Source organism: Callithrix jacchus, chromosome 19, assembly GCF_049354715.1.
Source record: "Callithrix jacchus isolate 240 chromosome 19, calJac240_pri, whole genome shotgun sequence".
Taxonomy (NCBI): Eukaryota; Metazoa; Chordata; class Mammalia; order Primates; family Cebidae; genus Callithrix; species Callithrix jacchus.
The window spans coordinates 29,740,499-29,761,739 of NC_133520.1; the positions used below are offsets into that span (position 1 = coordinate 29,740,499).

The 21,241-nt window shown below is 47.3% G+C and overlaps 2 protein-coding genes and 1 long non-coding RNA gene across 10 annotated transcripts in view; 1 reads left to right on the forward strand and 2 right to left on the reverse strand.

Moving 5' to 3' along the window:
- SYT2 (synaptotagmin 2) overlaps nucleotides 1-3,279 on the reverse strand; it is a 117,032-nt gene extending 113,753 nt beyond the window's left edge. For both annotated transcript variants that reach the window (XM_035281046.3, XM_035281044.3), the window contains exon 1: nucleotides 3,084-3,279. The gene's annotated coding sequence lies outside the window, so the exon portion shown is untranslated. The remainder of the gene's footprint in view (nucleotides 1-3,083) is intronic.
- On the forward strand, nucleotides 1,603-21,093 carry LOC118149512 (uncharacterized). Its single transcript, XR_004737037.3, has 3 exons — nucleotides 1,603-1,889; nucleotides 7,866-7,950; nucleotides 17,504-21,093. It is a non-coding gene; the product is annotated as an uncharacterized LOC118149512 (long non-coding RNA).
- KDM5B (lysine demethylase 5B) overlaps nucleotides 18,994-21,241 on the reverse strand; it is an 85,518-nt gene continuing 83,270 nt past the window's right edge. For all 7 annotated transcript variants that reach the window (XM_002807724.7, XM_035281038.3, XM_035281032.3 and 4 more), the window contains exon 27: nucleotides 18,994-20,771. In XM_002807724.7, the coding sequence (XP_002807770.2) occupies nucleotides 20,634-20,771 (138 nt within the window). In that variant the 3' untranslated portion in view covers nucleotides 18,994-20,633. The remainder of the gene's footprint in view (nucleotides 20,772-21,241) is intronic.

Genomic DNA, 21,241 nt, shown 5'->3' on the forward strand with positions numbered 1-21,241 from the left:
GTGAAACTATATTATTCATCACAGGCTTCTGGAGCCCAGGAGAACCCATAACTGAATCCCAGCTTCTCTGACCGAGTGGAAGATGAAGAATCAACTCGTTGCCTATGGATGGATTATTCACCTAGGGAATTTAGAATTGCATGTGTCCGATGGGCTCCTGTTCTTTGGTGCTTCGTATTTAACCACTGCACTGAGGAAATTCCCCTACTGCTCCCTCTGGCTTGCCGTTCCAGTTCTCTAAGAGTATCCCCACCACCTTCAGTGATGTCTGGCTCCAGCTCGAACTTGCCTAGATCAGGAAAGTTCACAGAGTGAATCCCAAGTGAAGTAGTGTTTCTACTCATCTGCAGCCTTAATTCGTCCATGAGGATGTTTCTGTCTAGGGAAGGGAATGACGGCCATTCTTCCAGCCAAATGAACCCTAGCCTCCTCCCACTGTGTCTTCATTGCCCTATCCCCCTGCTTCCAGAGTCCTCAGTGCCCCTTTATCTACTCTCCCCTGAGAGGGCTGCACGGGCCAAACTGGGAAGGAAAAGGAGACCCCATTGAGATAGGACAAAGTTCAGATGGAGGAAGAATGAATGACTAGAGGTCAGGCTTGCCTAGGGGATGGGGAACACTGGGGTGGCCTGGTCCCCAGGGGTTGGGGGGGGCAGGGAAGAGGCTTCTCCAGCCACCTCCAAAACTCACCCACCCCCGCCAGGTCTCTGCAGTTTCAGGGACAGCCCTGTCACACCTGCCTGGAAGCTGCCTGAGGAAGAAGGAATAGAACGAGCTCTAGCTGCAGTGTGAGGGCAAGACAGCCCAGATCCAGCTCCAGAAAGGGTCTCCGCAGCCCTGCAAGGTCTTCAGCAAGGTACATGCTTTGCCCAGTGTGAAACCAGCTTCAGTCCTAATTTGAAGCCAATTGCAAGCTTCTCTGGGCAAAAGGTCAATGTTTACAAACACCAACCCGTCTTGCTTTCCCTGGTCCTGTTCTGCAGATGTCAGACCCCAAAGCTGCAAAAGAAATGTTCTTGCATAATCACCCCTTCCCCAAAAAGAAAACCCAGGCTGCCTGGATACAAGCTCCTGGACTGCAGAATGAAACTGACTCACGGCAGAGTGGTCTGGTCTCTCTTCCTCCAGGGCACAGTGGGCCAGGTCTCTGTGAGACTATAACCTAGACACTTTCCTCTGCCTCCCTCTCCTCAGCTTTCCCGAAGCTCCCTAGCTCCTCCTTTGGCAAAACAAGGGGAGAAGGTAAGGATTAAGCCCGAGAAGTCCCCAGAAAAAGCCAGCCCTCTGGGGGGAGTCCTAGAGGGTGAAGCCAGGGATCTGCCTGGCAGCCAAGCCGAGTGGAGGCGGCCACCCAGAGGGAAAGGAGTCCAGGAGTCAGGGTTCAGTGGGCACTGGCCATTCCCCAGGGGCATGGGAGGAGCTGGGTTGGAGCTGGACTCCCTAGGCGCAGTGTGTCTGGCTGGACCCCTGACGCTGACTCACCCCCAGGGCCCTGACATATGCTGCAGCTTGCAGTGCCTGCCAGGCCACCGCTCTTGTTCCAAAGGACCAGGACGCCAGGCACGTCCCACTGCATCAGAGCCACCATGCCCCCTCCCACCTACCCCTCGGCCTGCCTAGGGTCATTGGGCATGGCTATTTTTTTTCAGCATCTCTGCTGGTCACAGAGATGTTTCTAGTAGCCCCAAAGCTGGACTTGGTCCTGTGTAGGGAGAGATGGTTGAAAGGATTAAGGGCTTCCCTGCTTCTCACTGTCAACCCCTCTAATGAAGTGCCAGCTGATGGAGAGCTGGCTGGATTGGATGGAGGACAATCTACTCCACCTGGGAGAGGCCTCTCAGGGCAGCAGCAGTAGGGAAGAGAGAGAAGGGCACTCTTCTGCTTTCCAGGTCAGACCCCAGTTGGCCTTTCTGGCTTCCTCAACGCCCCCAGATCCTAAGGACTTCCTCTCCTCATACCCCAACCCAACCTGGGCTACCTGCTCACCGGGGCGTCTGCCCTTCCCTCCCCACTGCGGCGGCCCCTCCTGGGCCAGGCCTCTTCTGTCCTTGCACTCCCTTCCTTCCGCTGCTGCGGGGAGAGCACCTACACCACCACCTCAGCTGGGGGTGGGGGAGGACGGTGCGCTGCCAGGAGAGACCCCACACGAGCTGGGGGCTAGGGGTGTGCTGGAGGCACCTGTGGAATGTGGAGATGAAAAGGGAAAAGGAGATAGGCGGAGGGGGCCTGGCTTAGTGGGATGGGAAACGATAAAGCTCCTCTTTTTAGTTGAAAATTAAAAGCTCTGTGCCTCAGAGATGGGGAAAGGAACATAGGCAGGGAAAGGGGGAACCCCAAATGGGAAAGCTACATGGAAGAGTCTAGAAAGGGGAGTCGGTCTGTGAGCACCCGCCAGGCTGCCAGCCCAGCCCTGGGGACAGAGCTGAAGCAGGGACGGGGCGTCCTAGGTCGTGCTGAGTCATGAGATTTGGAGAGAGGAGAGGGCGCCTCCATCCCCCTCTCGGGCCCGGGCCCCAGCTCCTCGTGCCCGTCGCCTCCAAATGGCCCCGCGATCCGTGTCCCCAACCTCTCCCTGACCCAGGGTCTCCGGCTCCCAGCGCCCAGACCACCCCTCACCCCAACCTCCCACGACGGCGGTGCCAGGGGTCCCGCAGTTTGAGACTGGGGCAAAAGAACCTTCCTTGGAGACCAATGGGGCGGGCCGGGGGGTCCCAGGGACAGGAAAGAGGGGCGAGGGTGCACAGCCGGGGGTTGCGGGGGACGCGTGGCCCGCCCCTCTCTGCAGCAACTCGCGGGGAGACGGCGGAAGGAAATCTGTCCCCCCGCCCCCAGTCCCAGTCCCAGTCCCAGTCCCGCAGAGAAGCTCCCCGCCCTTCAGGTCCGGCTCCCCCAGACGAACCTTCCATCTGGACGCGTTCAAACTCCCCCAAAGGACGGTGCGGACTACCGGCCCCTCGGCCTCAAACTTCCCCAGCGTCACTCACCTCCCGGGAGCCGGACCACCCGTTGCCCTCGACGCAGCGGCAGGAGAGGAGAAACTTTGGAGGGAGGTCCGTGCCCCACCGGCACGGCTGTGGACTTACCGGAGGGCGACCCGAAGGAGGCAATAGAGACCAGGGGTCCCCGAGGTGAGGGGGCGTCGGGCCGCAAGGACGCGGCGCTGGCGACAGCTTCGCAGGTGCGCCCGTTCCCCTGGGACGCGGAGTCCCCGCTCCGCCGCTGCCCCAACTCGGCTTCGAAGTGCCTTTGCCGCAAGACTTGCTGAGCTTAGCAGTCTGCGCCGAGGCGGCGGAGGGAGGGGGCCTGATCGATGGGCGCGCGCGGCGAGCGCTGCAGTGAGGGGAGGAGACCGAGCGGCGCGGGAGGGCGGGAACCAAGGCGGAGGAGGCCCGGAGGAGGCGTGGGCGGGCCTGCCCCCAGGGACGGGTCCTCTCTCCGCAGCCCCCTAGGCGTTCGGCGTCCCCGCCTCCTATTCAAGGTCAAGGAGGCGGCTTCCCCGGCAGGAAGATGGACTGGAAAGAGGCTCCATCCTCCCTACCCCAGAGGGCCGGTCTCCTTTCGAGCCACTTTCTCCCCAACTTCCCGAACCCACTGCAGCTCAAGATTAAATTATTGGGTTCAGGAGCCCCCCGGCCTCATAGCCATTTTGGGAGCCCTGAGCCCCTAGCCTCCCTCCTCCCCTTCCCACTTAGGTCATCGCTACCTAGAGTGGCCACCTGGATAATGTGGGCTTCTGAGCCTAAAGGATGGGTGAGAAAGAGAGGAGGATGCTTGGGAGATGGCGCCTGGGGCCTATGGAAACAGAGCGGCAGAGGGGAGAGGAAGAACTGCAAGGTGGCAAGGAGAGAAGAGCTGGAAGGCAGTAGGAAGGAAAGGAGGACGCTACTGGTTATTAAAATCAGGGCATTCACACGTGTTAGTTTGCCTAATGTGTGAGACATCCCTTTAAGCTGGGCATTATGGCTGGGCAATTTGCAGGTGGGGAAACAATCCCTGAATGGTGCGTTGGGCCAAGGAGCTGCAGACAGTAAGTGGTGGCATTTCGGAAGAGCCTGGGAGAAAGAGAAGGGTGGCAAGGGCAAAGTGGAGGCCTTCCTAACCTACCCAGGAGCTGCCAGGGCAGCAGCAGGACTTCCTTACAGCACAATTTGAATATCCACTTTAATTCTTTTGAAGTTAACTTTGTTTTTGTTTTGTTGAGATGAGTCTCACTCCCTTTCCCAGGCTGGAGTGCAGTGTGCAGTGGCGTCCTCTCGGCTCACCACAACCTCTGCCCCCTGGGTTCAAGCGATTCTCTTGCCTCAGCCTCCAGAGCAGCTGGGATTACAGACATGCACCACCACACCCGGCTAATTTTTGTATTCTTAGTACAGATGGAGTTTCGCTGTTTGGCCAGGCTGGTCTTGAACTCCTGATCTCAAGGGATCCACCTGCCTCAGCCTCTTAAAGTGCTGGGATTACAGGTGTGAGCCACTGCACCTGGCCTGGAGTTAACTTTTATAATAGCACTGTAGCATCCTGCCTCTCTTTTGGGTACAAAACAGTACATGGCCTGAGGTCAGTCTCCGATACATACTTGCTGAGTGAGAGGTGCAATGAATGTATTACGAAGACATGCAAAGAACAAGTGGGATTCCACCTTGGGAGAGACAAGAGGCAGTGGAGGGTGCTTTTCAAGATCACTGTGCCAATAATACCAGGTGTTACTGGCAGACCATCCCCAGCTGGAGACTATCCCCAGTTTGGCTTGCCTGAGAGCAAGGCAGCAAGTGGTTGCTACCTCAGTGGACGTTACGAAAGAGGTCCGGGAAGACCTCTGGTAGCCCCCAATGACACTGAAGCTGTGCCCATAGCCCCTGAGGCAGAGATGTCCTTCCCACTCTCCTGTGGAGCAGCCCTAACAAGGGCAGTGGAGAAAGTGGGGAGCCAAGTTACAATGGACTAGGAATGAGACCTTCACATTCAAAGAGAGTACCCACCGCCCACACCCTTAGCCAGGTGTGTTCCAGGACTTGTTGCTTCCCCAAAGGGGCTGACTCTATTTGCTCCTTCCTCCTCCCCATATTGACGAGGGCTGCAGCCTCCTCGAAAAAAATCAAGCTTAGCGAACTGGCCTGATGCGCTTCAACTCTTCCACCACAACAGACTTAGCTGCTTATTGTTCTGATCAAAGCCCTGTGTCAACTGCCGCCCCAGCTTCTCCTAAGCACATCAGAGGAAGCCAGCCTGCCTTCCTAGGCTATTAGGAGAGTCAGTGCTGCAATCAATTTGGTTAAATGAAAAATGTGGTGTCCCTGGCTACGGCTTTAATGTTCTTTTAATTCATCAGGACCAGTGGTGTCTGGGTTACAAACCTAATCAGGAGCTCCGCATCCCTCTTGTTTATTCCCCCAGGCTTCAGGAGCTGGAAGAGGAAAGAATGGAAAAGACATCCACCCCCTCCACACCCAGCCTATTATTAGATACTTTGCTTTTCAACTGTTCAACATTGTAGAAAGTGAGCCTCTGGATCTTAGATCAACATCACTAAATTGCATGCCCATCCAGGACCATCAGGGCAATCCCTCTGTTTCCACGCAAGATCATTTTGAACCCACAGAAGGTAGGGGAGGGCTAACACTGAGAGTTATTTAGGAAGAAAGTCTACAACTCCCTCAATTACATTGTTTTACCACTTTCTGCTGAATAGTGTGCTTCCTGGTGGTTTCATTTTCTGTTTCTTTTATGGAGGAGAGAGGAAAGAGCAGGGAACTGCAGCATCTTGCCCCCATCACAGCTTTCACTGGGGACTGAAAGCAGCCACTCTACCTTTTTCCTGCCTGCCACCCACCTTCTGCTTGAAGAATTCCATTTTCGTCCATCCTTGATCATAGGTCCACTGACACTTGTACTACCTCACACATGGATTGTTCCCCTGCTGCTTCTGGTCAGGTTTTCATCCTTGCAAAGTTGTTCCAAGCTCTGCTATCTTCCTTAGAGTAAACAGAAACAAGCTGGGACAGGAGAGCGAGTCTTTATCACTGCTGGCCCTGGCTCGCTCCCATTTCCTGCTTTGTCTTGACACACACAGAAACAAACCCTCCTTCAGAAAGCTGTTGTTCTGTCCTCCCACCTCCTGCTCATACCCATATTATTTTTCCTGAGCAGTTGGTATTGTTCCTGACAATTAAGCAAACAATGACCAAATTCTCCTCTGAAACACGCCTGCTTCGCTGGTTGTAATTGAGTAAATGGTTTTTAAGACTTACATGCAATTTCTATCACTAAAGGTCTTGGTTTTCTTCTTCTAATCTGATTTTGTAGACATACCAAGCTTAAATGTACTTTATCTTTTATTTAAATTACCCTGTACTACCCTATACTCTAGCTCCACTGAGCTATTTTCATTTCCCTAAGCCACATAATAGTGGTGGCTACCTATTTTGCTAAGGCCCTGCTCAGTGTTTATAACCATTATAGTACTTAAACTTCAATAGTATATTTCTGGCCGGGCATGGTGGCTCACACCTGTAATCCCAGCACTTTAGGAGGCTGAGGTGGGCGACCAGCCTGGCCAACATGGTGACAACTTGTCTATGCTAGAAATACAAAAATTAGCCAGGCATAGTGGCAGACGCCTGTAATCCAAGCTACTTAGGAGGCCGTGGCAGGAGAAGCGTTTGCATGGGGGGAGGCAGAGGTTGCAGTGAGCCGAGATTGCACCATTGTACTCCAGCCTGGGCAGCAAGAGTGAAACTCCATCTCAAATAATAACATATTTTTTATTTATTTATTTTTTTAATAAAGACAGAGTTTTACCATGTTGGTCAGGCTGGTCTTGAACTCCCGACCTCAGGTGATACACCCACCTTGGCATCCAAAGTGCTTGGATTACAGGCGTGAGCCACCACGCCCAGCGACGTACTTTATGCTATAGTCAAACTTAGATATCTCATAAAATGCTTTCCTTTTTTTTTCCTTTACTTTTTTTGAGATGGGTGTTTTGCTTTGTCACTCAGTTTTTTTGTTGTTGTTTTTTTTTTAAGATGGGGTTCCACCATTATGGCCAGACTGGTCTTGAACTCCTGACCTCAGGTGATCCACCCACCTCGGCCTCCCAAAGTGCTAGGATTACAGGCGTGAGCCACCACGCCCAGCCACTGTCACTCAGTTTCAAGTGCAGTGGCACAATCAGGGCTTACTGCAGCCTTGAGGCTCAGGTGATCCTCCTGCCTCAGCCTCCCAAGTAACAGGGACAACAGGCATGCACCACCATGCCCTGCTTATTTTTTAATTCTGTGTAGAGACAGGGACTTTCTGTGTTGCCCAGGCTGGTTTTGAATTCCTGGACTTAAGCGATTCTCCCACTTTGGCCTCCAAAAGTGCTGGGATAAGAAGCATGAGCCACTGAGCCGGACCTTCAGATGCTTTCAGTACAGAAGACATGAACTGATCAGATGTGGGGAAAGAAATCAAACATGAGCAAAATAAATATAACTATCATATATCATATAATCTACATGATATCCTAGGTTTTAATTAAAAAAGAAAAACCCTAGTATCCTAACAGGCAGTGAAGGCCAACTCTTCCAGAAAGCTGATTAAGTAGACTATAATTATTTCTCTATTCAATGAATAAAATAAAAAAACAACTGAGTTCAAATAAAACTTTGAAATACAACAGAATAGGGAAGACAGAGGACTACTGATCTATAATATTACACTCCTAGAGGAGAAACTTTATTTAAAGTTTCAAGACCATATCTGGCATATGGAAGAAAGTCACTAGGATGCAAATAATAATCACAGAATTCTGTCAGATCCTAAAGAATATCACGAGGACCTCGTCTTTTCATATAGTAACAATGATTGTTTTTCCTTCCCAGATTCAAAGGGAATAATAACTTACAACACCAGAGCAGACCCTTCTTCCTTCTGCAGTGAAGCACCAGTCACAGTTCTATGTCCCAGGTAAGTTTTGCTGAGCCTCAGTTTTCACCTCTCATAGAAGAGGAGGTTCTTCTGAGGTGCTTGCCTTGTGGAATGTGAAGAGTCAATGGCTCAGACTACTAATCACACAAGGGCAGGATGTCTCTCCTTACCAGAGGGCAACTGTAGGCTTTGAAGCTGCCCATCAGGGGGAAGATGAAAAGCAAATCAGTTGAAACATTTTCTGAATAATTAACCCTGGTGCTTTAATATCCCTGTGTCCATTAAAACTCTCCCTAAATCAGAGTTGTATCACAGAACTGCCCTTGAGATGTGCCCTAGCTGTGGAAGGCAAGCACCAAAGCACAAGAAGCCACAGCAGAGAAATGCAGGGAAGAAGCCCTAGGATTGATACGGTCCTTTCTTTGGTATCCCAAGTCGATCTGCCACTCTTCTCTGTAGCTCAGGAGCAAATCTGGAACAAGTCTCTTAAGCTTCGTATTTGTCCATGTGCCCATCATCTATCCAGTCAATAACATTTACTACGGCTGAGTGTGGTGGCTCAAGCCTGTAATCCCAGCACCTTGGGAGGTTGAGGCAGGTGGATCACTTAAGGTCAGGTGTTTGAGACCAGCCTGACCAACATGGTGAAACCCCATCTCTACTAAAAATAGAAAAATTAGCTGGGCACAGTGGGAGCACCTATAATCTCAGCTACTTGGGAGGCTGAGGCAGGAGTATCACTTGAACCCAGGAGGCAAAGGTTGCAGTGAGCTGAGATAGTACCACATCCTGGGCAACAAGAGCAAAATTCTGTTTCAAAAAAAAAAAAAAACAACTGCCCCGGCTGGAGTGCAAATACCACCACCTAGCGTATTATCTGTCAGGAGCCCTGTCAGGGCAGGCAACGTGGAGGGGAACACTTAAACACACTTGAAGGATTTCACAGCCTCCTTGATGCAGGGAGTGAGATATATGTACCAAAAGAAAAGTAGAAGATGCTATGGGAACCAAAGGGGGGACCACTAACACAACTTGGTAGGAAGAAATGATGGCAGGCTTCCCCGATGAAATAACCTTTCAGCTATCTCCGAAGGAAGGACTGGTCCTCTAGGTAGGCAATGAAGAAAAAGGCATTCCAGGCAAAGACAGTAGAAGTGGGATAAAAGTATACCGTGCACTCACTGAAGAGCTTAAGCGTTGGAGTCAAAGCTGTGTGACTGCTGTAAAGCCTCCGTTTCCTTATTTGTTAAATGAAGACCTCACCACCTACTTTGAGGGATTGTTGTAAAGATTAAGTAGTATAATGGTAATCAAAGTGAGCAGGGCCTTAACAAAATAGCTACTATTATGTGGCATAGGGAAATGAAAAGGGCTCAGTGGATCTAGAGTATGGGGTAGGTTTGGGGAGAAGGGAAAGATGAGAGGCAAAGGCAAGCTCATGACAGATTCTGTAGACCAGCTGTTTGGATTTTCTTCAGAAGGTAATGGAAAGCATTGAAGGAATCAAGTATGGGAGCAACTTGATCCATTTTATGCTTTAGAAAAACCACTCACAGCTGGAGTTGGGTTAGAGGGCCTATAAGTTCCCTTCCCTTGCTGACTTCTCAAAGGCGGCCACATACAATATACTGTCATGCTCACCAGTTTGGATTCTGGAGCCAGACTTCCTGAGTTCCAATCTCAGCTCCCCCTCAGAGGCCATGAGTTGTGACTTCATTTCATAGCAGCGTGGTGAGTCAGCTGAGGTTATCTGATATCTAGCACAGTACCTGATGTTCAGTCAGAGCTCAGTGCGTGTTGAGTAACTCTTATTTCTGGCTCCAGAGGCCAGCAAGCCTAATGATGATTCTCCACATTGTTTGTTCCAGAGAGGTTGAGTGACTTTTCCAAGGAAGCCCAGTGAGTCTAGAAGCCATGGGATAGCTGCCTACCTCCTCATACTGTCTAGGGTCTGGCTTGAGAAAAGTTTAAAAACGAGGATTGAACAGCCTTTGTTAGACCCTGTTCCTCACCACCCCAACCCCTGGCTGTGGGGTGTTGGATTGTACATGGTCTCTAGACTCAAGAAGCTCTCTCTGTGTGTGTACGTATGTGTACGTGGTAAGACCTACAAGCAACACATGCTTTTTGGGTCTTTTTTCTTATTTGAGATGGAGTCTTGCTCTGTTGCCCAGGCTAGAGTACAGTAGTGCAATCTCAACTCACTGCAACCTCCACCTCCTGGGTTCAAGCAACTTCAGCCTCCTGAGTAGCTGGGATTATAGGTGCCCCCCACTATGCCCAGCTAATTTTTGTATTTTTAGTAAAGACAGGGTTTTGCCATGTTGGCCAGGCTGGTCTTGAACTCCTGACCTCAGGTGATCCACCAGCCTTGGCCTCCCAAAGTGCTGGAATTACACGCGTGAGCCACCGGGCCTGGCATTGTTGCATCTTTTACCCAGGTTTTGGAGCATTGTCGAGGAGCTTCTGGCTGAAAATGTTCTGCTATTCCCAAGGGCAACTTACCTTGGTTCCAACGTGCCTAATGGCTTGGTTTCCTTTCCCTCATCAGGCCAGGCACCTTAAGAGTTCCCATGCATTTGCTTATGCAGTTCCCCGTCACTAAGGTCTTCCTTGTACAGATTTGCTGTGGTTGCCAGGAACGCAGTATTCCTGGCCTCAGTCCCAACTGAGGTGACTTTGCGGATGGTGGGTGGAGGAGTTGGGGATAGCTGAGTACCATGGTAGAGCTGCCACCCACCCCCCAGCAGGCCCCTGAGGGCAGCAGTTACCATAGCCTTAAAGAGGCAGCTGAAATGCATTTCTGACTTGACTGAATTTTCCAAACCAGTTTAGGAAAAACAGAATGTTCACTCAGTTCTCTAAAAGAAGGCTTGTATAAGTCTCGCCCAACTACTGATGGGAGAAAAACCACAGCCTTTGGGCATCCTTCAGCAGCTATGTTGGGGAGTTGTTAGGAATGGTTTACTGCTTTGCAGAACCACACATCTGAGAGGCAGCTCAAGAGTACTCAGAGGCCTTCCATCTTGTTTACAGGGCTCAGCCTCAGGAGCCAGACTGTCTGGGTGCATCCTGGATGTCTATGTACCAGCTGAATGTCTATGTACCTCTGGAGCCCGATTTCCTCATCTGTAAAATGGGCATGATACTATTGATCTCATTGGGATGTTGTGAAGATGAGATGAGTTAATATGTGCAAAGCATGCAGAGCAATGCCTGGCATGTACTAAGTGCTGTGTTAGCTTTTATTATTTCTCATAATGAAGTGTGCTAATGCCAAATGCCTTCTTCCTCAGCTTGCCCTAGATGTACACCTTGTTCTGGCCACATAGAAGTCCCTGAAAGTGCAGAGCACAGACTCCTGGGAGCTTTTCTGTGGTTCTTCTCCATTCACGCAGCCAGAGAATATGTACGCAGCCTCAGTATTCAAGGGAACCACTGAGTCAAGGCCTGTCCTAGTCAGAGAACCATTACTGAAACAATTTGCAGCCAATGCCCCTGACTTACCTTAGGTGCTGCTTTACGGAGCTGCAGTCAAACCAGACTTATGAGAGGAGGGGCAGGTAAGGTCAAAGTAATCCTAGGGACTTTGTAAACCAGTCTTATTTTAAATATTTCAATCAAGCCTCCATCCTCGGCAAGGCCACGTGGCCAGTTTGGCAATAACCTTAGTTCAAGTGTCACCTCAAATTTTCGCCTTTCCTAAGCCTTGCTCTTTCTTCTCTAGCCCCATCACAATGTGCATGCACACTGGAACAAGAAACTTAGAACATTTTTTCACATAGTTCCTGTCTAAATTTATTAGATTTTAGAAACCTATTAAATTTCAGGCTCCTTGGGTACAGTGTAGTGTCCATGTTCTATATAAATCTATGAAACCTAGTCCAGGGCTGAGAATGCAGGAGGTGGTTAGCATGCTAGGCACATAACTGGGATCACTACTGGCTTTGGAATTGGCTCCACCTCAGGTTAGAATGAGAATCCAAAGCCTGATCTTCAGTCTTAGGTCTACAGCCCAGTCCAGCCTGGGCAATAGCAAGACTCCATCACTAAAAAGATAAAAATTAGGCGGGCATGGTGGCTCACACCTGTAATCCCAGTACTGTTGGAGGCTGAGGCAGGAGGATAGCTTGAGCCCAAGAGTTAAAGACCAGGCTGGGCAATATAGTGAGACCTTGTCTTTATTTTTTTAAAAAGCAGGAAATAGAGTAAAAACTTAATATATATTAAATCTGCAACCTAATCTTCCAAACAGGAAGCAGGTTAGATATAGACAATGAACTAAAGAATTTTGTGAGAGGTAAAACATTGCAGAAGATTAGATCCTGATGTCTAACTTTACAGCAAGTTGCAGACCAGAAAAGGAATAGATGGTGGCCTTGGGTATTTCAATCTTTCCACCACTGCTTCCCTCCACCACTGCTTCCCCTCCCGTGGACCCTGTCCCGGCCCTGGGAACAAGGAGAAAGCAGCCCAGTCCTGGTCCTCTGCTGCCCTCTTCTGTTGCTTATAAGTTTCTGCTGGCTTGTCCTGAAGGGCCTGGAAAACACCCACTTCCTCTCCAATATCCTATCCAATATCCTATTCCTCTCCAATAACCTGCCCCACTCTATGGTTTCAGTATATTAGGGGATTCATATTAGAAGCAAGAAGGATAATTGTGATTGCCATTAGTTCAGACTGGGCTACTGATTTATATTCCTGAGCAAAAAAGCAGCAGACTTGGGCACAGCCTTCCTTGGGATTGATATTAGAAGCAAGAAAGATAACTGTGATTGCCATTAGTTCAGACTGGGCTACTGATTCTTGGGCAAAGCCTTCCTTTTCAGAACACTGGTTGCCCTCATCTCCAAAGACCTGGCAGATATGGAGCATGCTCCTATTTTGAACTCTAAAGCTAACAAATTATTCTACAGAGGCAGATTTTTCTTAAGCTTATAAGTGAGGGCACAATTTTGCATCCAAATTCCAGCCTTCCACTCTCACCCACAGGGAAATATTACCTGTGTTACAAGGATTAAATAATACATGTGAAGCCTTACTAAGATGACCCAGCACAGTGGCTCATGCCCATAATCCCAGCACTTTGGGAGGCCATGGGGAGTGGATCGCTTGAGGTCAAAAGTTGACCAGTTTAAGATCAGCATGACCAACATGGTGAAATCTCATCTCTACTAAAATACAAAAATTAACAAGCATGATGGCACATGCCTGTAATCCCAGCTACTTGGGAGGCTGAAGCATGAGAATTGTTGGAATCCGGGAGGTGGAGGTTACAGTTAGCAGAGATCATGCCACTGCACTCTAGCCTGGGAGACAGAGAGAGACAGTCTCAAAACAAAAAACAAAAAAACCCAGCCTTAAGAACAGTACCTTAGGTAGTGCTATACAAGTATTTTGTTTTTTAAAGTCACTGATGTGACAGAGGTCACAGTATTAAAAGGACATGGGCTTGACTGGAGTCTGGCTCAGCTACTTCTACCCATATCCCAGTTTAAGTCATACCTCCTCCACAACTGATTCCTCATTGCTGTCTATAGGCCAGCTAGCAAAGAAGATAATGATCCCTTCCTATGTCTGCTTCCCTAAGGACCCCATCATTCTGGACTCATAGAAAGCCCTCAGTAATCATACCTGTTGATCCTGTCCCCAACCCTTATCTTATTCAAGATTATTACCTATACTCAGTGTCATGTTTTTCTCTCCTGTTGGCCCCCAGGACAAACCATTAATATGGTGAGGATAGATGGCACTTACGGAAACCAAATGGTGCTATCTCATGGCCAAGCTGAAGTGGCAGCCAGAGTTGCCCTAAGTTTCGCAGTGGCTCAAAGGACACATACTGAATGAAATCAATGGGAAGGAAGGATATTGAGCTAAGTGCTTGCATATTCAGTCATACTGCCTTATTCTCCCTTCAAACACCCGTCTGCTTAACTTTCTGGACATTCTTTTCCTTGATCCATTAAGACCTACTTAAGTTGTGCATTCTTGCTCCTTGGAGGGTTTGAGTGGAATGTGGGGTGGTATGGAAATGAAGAGAGCATAGAAACAGGCTGTGGGCACTCATGTCCACCATGTCCTCTGCTAACCTCCCAAGGCATGCCAACGCCCAGAAGCCTATGCCCAGGATCTGCCTCCTCCTATGACATTGCCTGAGAATATACAGAGGTGCCTGTGGAACACACCATGTTAAGGACCATAGCTTCTCAGTCTCAAGAGGGAAAAGAAAAAGAATCATTTGAGGCATTTTGGTCCATTTGAGGGTGGCCACTTCAAGGCTAAACATAGCCGCTAGATTTCAAGACATCTCTAAAAAATAAGAGTACTCCACAACCAGGGCTACAAAAAAAAAAAAAAAAAAAAAAAAAAAAAAAAATCAGGGACTGGAGGTCAAACCCTAAGCTACATTTGCCTACTCTATTCCCTGCTGGCTGGGAGCAAGAAGAAATGTGGGGACAGCAACAGAGATGAAGGAGGTTCCCCAATTCCAGGGCCAATACTCTTAGTTAGACTGACTTGGGCAAGTGTTGCTTAATCTGTTTGGTTTTCACACCTGTGAAATAGGAACAGTGACTATGATGGGCGATCACAGCATTAAAAGGACAAAATTCCAAGTGCACTATAACTGGCCAGTGAATTAGGATGGCTTCAGAAGCTATGGAGCATCTTAAATAGCAACCATCTCCTAGGAGCTTAGAAAGTCTTGCAAGAGGCTAGGTGCAGTGGCTCACGTCTGTAATCCCAGCACTTTGGGAGGCCGAGGTGGGCAGATCACTTGGGGTCAGGAGTTTGAGGCCAGGCCTGTCTCTACTAAAAGTACAAAAATTAGTTGGGTGTGGTGGTGGGCACCTGTAATCCCAGCTATTCCAGAGGCTGAGGCAGGAGAATCGCTTGAACCTGGGAGGCAGAGGTTGCAGTGTGCCAAGATCTTGCCACTGCACTCCAGCCTCAGAGACAGAGTGAGACTTGTCTAAAAAAGAAAAGTCTTGCAAGAGACAGATCAAGTGATTTAAAAACACTCTCTTGCCTTTAGGAGGCTAAGGCAGGATGATCCCCCCCACTGAGACCAGGAGTTTGAGACCAGCCTGTACAACACAGTGAGACCCCTGTCTTTATAAAAAAAAATTTTTTTTTAATTAGCCAGGCTTGGTGGCCCACACTAGTCCCAGCTACCTAGGAGGCCGAGGTGGGGGATCACTTGAAGCATGGGAGTGGAAGCTGAAGTGAGCTGTGATCAATCACGCCACTGTACTCCAAACTGGGTGAAAGAGCAAGACCCTGTCTGAAAAAAACAAAAACAAAACCAACTGTCGCCCCTCAATACCCCATACACGATACTGACACTCTCTTAAGCAACTTGGATCAGCCTACGCTCTCCCTCTACATTCCTTCTGTAAAATGTACTTCTGGTCTTAGCCTGCTCAACACCCGTGGCCTGCTCTTTTATTCTCACTGAGTAGTAGTTGTTCCTAATCATACTAGTCAATTTGTTATAGCAACTATGTTTTAATTGACTATTACATAAACCAATGAAATGAGTGTGAAGTTGTTTTTATAAAAACTAGATTGAGTTACTTACTTGTAAAACTGTCAATTTAGGTGTGTGGAATTCTTACAAAACATTGGAGAAAATGAGTAAATATTTAGAATTCTAAAATCAAATTCCTAGGCCAGGCATGGTGGCTCAGTTTGGAAGGCTGAGGCAGGTGGATCACTTGAGGTCAGGAGTTCAAAATCAGCCTAGCCAACATGGTGAAACCCTGTGTCAAAATACAAAATTTGCCAGATGTAGTGTAAAAATACAAAATTAGCCAGACGTAGTGGCACAAGCCTGTAATCCCAGCTACTTGGGAAGCTAAGGCAGGAGAACTGCTTGAACCTGGTCGGCAGAGTTGGCAGCGAGTTGAGACAGCGCCACTGCACCCCAGCCCAGGCAACAAGGGTGAAACTCTGTCTCAAAAAAAAAATTTATTTCTTTTGTTGTGCAAATTCTTTAAAAATAATTTTAAAGAAGCTCAAGCTGAAATCATAGATAATGTATTTTGGCTATTATGAAGGCCCTCATGCCCAAACTATAATTTTTCTCAATTTTTGAGTTTGAGAACTCTAATATACATAAGATTTGGGTTAAATGTATTTTTCTAATCCATTAATTTAACTTATTTTTTTTTTTTTAGACAAGAGTTTCGCTCGTTACCCAGGCTGGAGTACAATGGCGCGATCTCGGCTCACCACAACCTCCGCCTCCTGGGTTCAGGCAATTCTCCTGCCTCAGCCTCCTGAGTAGCTGGGATTACAGCCACGCGCCACCATGCCCAGCTAATTTTTTGTATTTTTAGTAGAGATGGGGTTTCACCATGTTGACCAGGATGGTCTCGATCTCTTGACCTCGTGATCCACCCGCCTTGGCCTCCCAAAGTGCTGGGATTACAGGCATGAGCCACCGCGCCTGGCCCTAATTTAACTTTTTAATTAACCATTGAACTACTTGTCCTGATCATATACAAAAGAGGCTTTTGAGTGTGTGGGTTCACAGTAGAATAATGATCAGTGAGAAAGCACTGACAAGGGCAGAAAGGAGGCAGCGTTTGCAACTGTACTCCTCTCCAACTTCTAGCTAGGTAAGTTTGCCAGGAGCGAAAAGTTTTGGTGTTTAGGGAATGCCTTTGGACATTTATATTAAATAGAGAAAATAACTTTTGTTTCCTCAGAAAGGCAACTTTTTTTTTTTAGAGCAACTTTTAAATTTCTCAATTTTCCCATCCAAGGGGAGGCAGAAAGAATATTCTTTGGCCTCCACTCACCTGGAACAAGTCAAATGACCTCATCATTCCAGTCCATTATTGCAATGCAGTCGGTTATCCTGAAAATAAGACACTCACCCAAACTCACTTTCTTCATCCTTGTACAATTAACCCAGAACACAAGCAGGGAGCTGGATTATCTGCTGTTGACTGGCTTTAAATGTTCCATTTATACTGATAAAAATGTAAAGTGCATTCCTATGTAAGCAATATTGAGACATGAAAACTTGTTCATACAAACTTGAAGGGAGAAGTGAAAATATACACTTTACAAATTGATTCTTTACACCCTCAGACAGGATTTACAACAGTATTACTTTATACAAATTCCTACTGTATACATTTTTTTTGTTGTTTAGGCAGCTTTTCAGTAACATTTCTGTTATAAATTACATATGAAGCCTCCCAAGAGAAAGCTCAGAGGCTTAAGAGAGCCACATACAAAGCACTGGTGACAGAGGGGCAAAGAGGGCAAAGCCAGCACTCGGCTGCTTCATAGTCACTAGGAGTTGAGGGACCCTGACCCTCATACATAGCTCAATAAAGGCTGACACTGGGATCTTCATTGCTTTCCTCACCTCTTCTTCCCAAGAAACAACGTTTCATCAGAAGGAATTGTGTTTTCTGCAGCACTATGGCAAGGAAAGACTATTTTAATATAGGCTGACACTAGCATGGACTAGCATGTAGTCAGTCTGATAATGAGTAATCAGCTCTGGCTTAATGCATCACAATGGGCAATGACTCTTAAAATCCTTGTTGTCCAATTCTGTCTCCTGTTACAGGTATACAGCATCTGGAATCCAATCCGGTCTGTGCTATATGGCAAGAAACATAGGCAAGACTGAACCCAGAAAAACACCCATGGGTACTATTTACCAATCAATGCCTGCTTTAAGCCAGAAGCAGGTCTTAACAGACTGCCAAATATCCATCAAGATTTTTAAGTGGAATAAAAAGCGGCGGAAACCCATTACAAGGGCCCTTCAGAGTACCACCTGGATTGGTAGAGAGCCATGTTTCACCCTCTTCCAGGCTGACATCTACTCTATTCTCAGGCTAATCTTACACCAACACCCAAAGCGCCATGTTACTCTTGATGGTGGGTATAATGGCAAAATTAGGTACATTTCGGACACTTTGCCAAAATACCCAAAGCCTCAAGATCTTTATTGTCATTTTCTTAAGCTCTGCACTGGAGAAGGAAGCAGGGAGATTCAGGTTTTTACCAACCTCCACCACAAGTGGCATCTCTCCTTTAGGTTACCCTTGGGATAGATAAATGAATCCCACCTCCCAGGATACTGAAATGAAGCTGTAAAGATGTCAACTTCCTGTAAAGCTAGTCCAAATTACATAATCTTTCTCTACCCTTTGGTGCAGAGTTCACTGGATTCTCTTTACCCACTGACCCTCCTCCTGGCTCAGGCTCTAACTAAACACAGTCCTTCCCCTCTCCCACCTCACATACCTGCAGGACTACGGAGATGGAAACTGAATTGTCAGTTTCTGTGTGCATTGTATCATGTTTCCCTACAAATTCAGAGGTTTCTCTGGTACAGGCCAGCTTCAGAGCTAACACACAATGAAACATGGTTTTCAAATCACAACATCAGAGTAGTCATTTTAGGGATACAACAAACAGAAGGCATAAACGGGAAAGTAAATGTATCTCTGTGTTCACTGGTAGTGTGATGGTGTACAAGGTAGGAGGAATATTGTAGGAGAACTGGAAGACAAAAAACCCAGGTTTCGTTGTTTACTAGTTGTACAGCTTTGGGCAACTGACATTCTCTTTAACTTCAGCATCGTCACATGTAAAATGCTCAGTGGTTCTCATCCAGGGAGGGCGTGGTTTAAATACACACATGCCTACCTTTTCTGCCTCACTCACAGGTACAAAGATCCTATCTTCTTAAGGATGCTATTGTCAGGGAGTGTGTACCACCCACAGGTGAAGAAGACAAACTAGCGGGGATGGGGGCAGAGATTGTGCATACTAGATGGCAGAAGCTCTCTAAATAAGCAGTGGCTTTATACTAGCAGCAGTCTTGTTTTAAGCTTAATTTCTCAATAGAAGAAAGGACTGGGACAGTTGGGATCATAGCTCAATGTTGGGGGTGAGGAAGGGGGTTCTAAGAATTTGAATACTAACAAGGCCAAACCACGATGATTCCAGATTGTACTCTGGAGACTCTTCTTCTCCACTGGCCCCAGAATCCCCATCAGACGAGGAGAAACATCACAACTGCAGAAAACTGCAGACAACTAGAAGTCATTCTTAAAGAGATTTAATTATTTGAAGTGCATAAAAGGGAAGAGTACATTTAAATCTCTGCTATATCACAAACTGCTGTTTTTGTTGTTGTTTTATTAAAGACCCACCAATTTTACTAATCTTCAGGTTTATGGCTGTAGAATGTGGGGAAAACAAATATTGGCAACAGAATAGGAAAAAGTAAGCAAAAGTCTGTTCTGTTCACTGGAATGTCTTCTCCACTGCAGAACAGAGCCCTTTAAAAAAGAAAAGCAAGGAAAATAGCTATGGGCTATCCACAGCCAGTAATGACAGCTAGAGTTAGAAAGAAATGAGAAAGAAAACCAGGAGGCAAAGCCTGGGAATTCACAAGTTTCCTCTCAAGACATATACTAAACTTGGACCTCTATGAAGATTAATTTTCCTTAGATTTCCTTCCAACATCTTAACCCTAAAACCAAGTTCTCCTGTCAATTCAAATATAATAATGGCATCATTCCACAAGGACTGATTTGAGGATTGAAGTGATTTGCCAACATTCTGAGAAAGCTTTAGTGACAAGAGCAGGGCTTTAAAGACAGGTTCTAGTCCTTAAAGACAGAGGGGTTCTTTGTTAGTAAGGGCTGTAGGCCTTTGGCCCACCAAACAGAGCAGGACACAAAAGAAGAATCCCCTGATGTTGTTTGCAGGCTAACATCTACTGCCACTGCAACTCGGTTGGGCAGAAGCAAAAGCAAGCAGCCCCTTCTAGCTGTGTAAGCCCACAATGGAGAGGGGCAGAAGAAGCTGTGCTCTAATGGCTCTAAATAATCAGCATTTAGTGTTATGTTAGGATGAAGGATTTATTCCACAATATAAACTGTAACATTTGATACAAGCTACCAAAAAATAGGGGCAGAAGAAAGGGGCAGGGAGAAAGCCAAAATACAGCTGTGGCAATTACTTACAGAGAAGTCTCTTTTCTACATCACTAGTTCATCAGTGACACTAGAAACTAGACATTTGTGTTCTGTACATCAATCAATTGCTAAAGCACCAACACACTGTTTGGAAGTTTGTTTTGTTTTGTTTTAATTCCAGCCATGGAAACCAACACAGAAGTTATTGCTCAGATAAATAAACCTAGTCTACCAGGAAAAAGAAAAGTGGATAAAGAAAAAGAAGAAACAAACAAAACCCCCCGAAGTGAAAAACTTAAAAATTTTCCCAATCTGGCAAAGGAGTAAACAAGGGAGACCTTCCTCAAATGAGGATTTACTGGAATTTCTGGTGGGTGCCCTTCTGGGCACTGGAAGTGAGTTGGACTCTTAAGCTGGTAAATCCCAGACAGAGGTAAAATTTTAATGCTGTACATGAAAAGGTGCAAGCTTCAATGCCTTCCAAATTGGTGGGAGCCCCTGCAAAAAACAGCTTTTCAAACCTCAACAACCACAAACAGCTCTTAAGGAAAAAATACAAAAAGTGTCAAAAAATTTTTTAGTTGTTTTTTCTTTTCTTCAAAGAGTCCTGGAAAAATGATCCCATAAGGAATAGAAATAGCACCGTTTACAGGCTGGTTTGAGTACCAGTCCTGTAGCTTTGCTGAGATTTGAAGAAATCCTCTTGGTTGGAGTCCTGAATTACATTAAGTAGGGGGGGGGGTATCTGTTTTTGTGTTTTTACTTTCGGCTTGGTGCGTCCTTCACAGTACAGCGCACACAGATGTAGTCTTCTTTCTCTGCCATCTCTGGGGAGACACCAACACAGACCTGATGAAACCACTGATTGCAGCTGCCATCACACTGGACCCAGTCCACCTGGTTACAAAGAGCAGGAAGATGGGGTTTTCAGAGGAAAAAAATGGATTCAAAATTGGGCAGTCCAGCCTCAAGAAATTCAGGCCGTTTGCCAATAACGGCCACTGTCCCACCAATGGGACCTCTGGCACAACAGCTAAGCCAAATGAGTGTAGCTGGCCCCCTAGCCAAAGCAACCGAGTCAAAGTCATTCTTCAAGTCGTGTCTGCTTTGGGGTAAAGACAGCGTTGCCCTGTGATAAGCCAAAGGGCATTACATCAGCATCCCTCCCACCTTCTTAGCGCCAGGAAGGTGAAAGCTGGAAGAGCAAGAAAAGGAAAAAGGGAAGAACAAGAGTTTCTTCAAGAAAAGGGAGGAGACCCAGGAACGATGGTAAGAGCACAGATATCAGTGGGGGGAGGGCTGAGCAATCCATTCAGATCAGCTCAAAGTAGATAAGCAGAAGAGAAAGACCCAGCGAGATGAGGTCT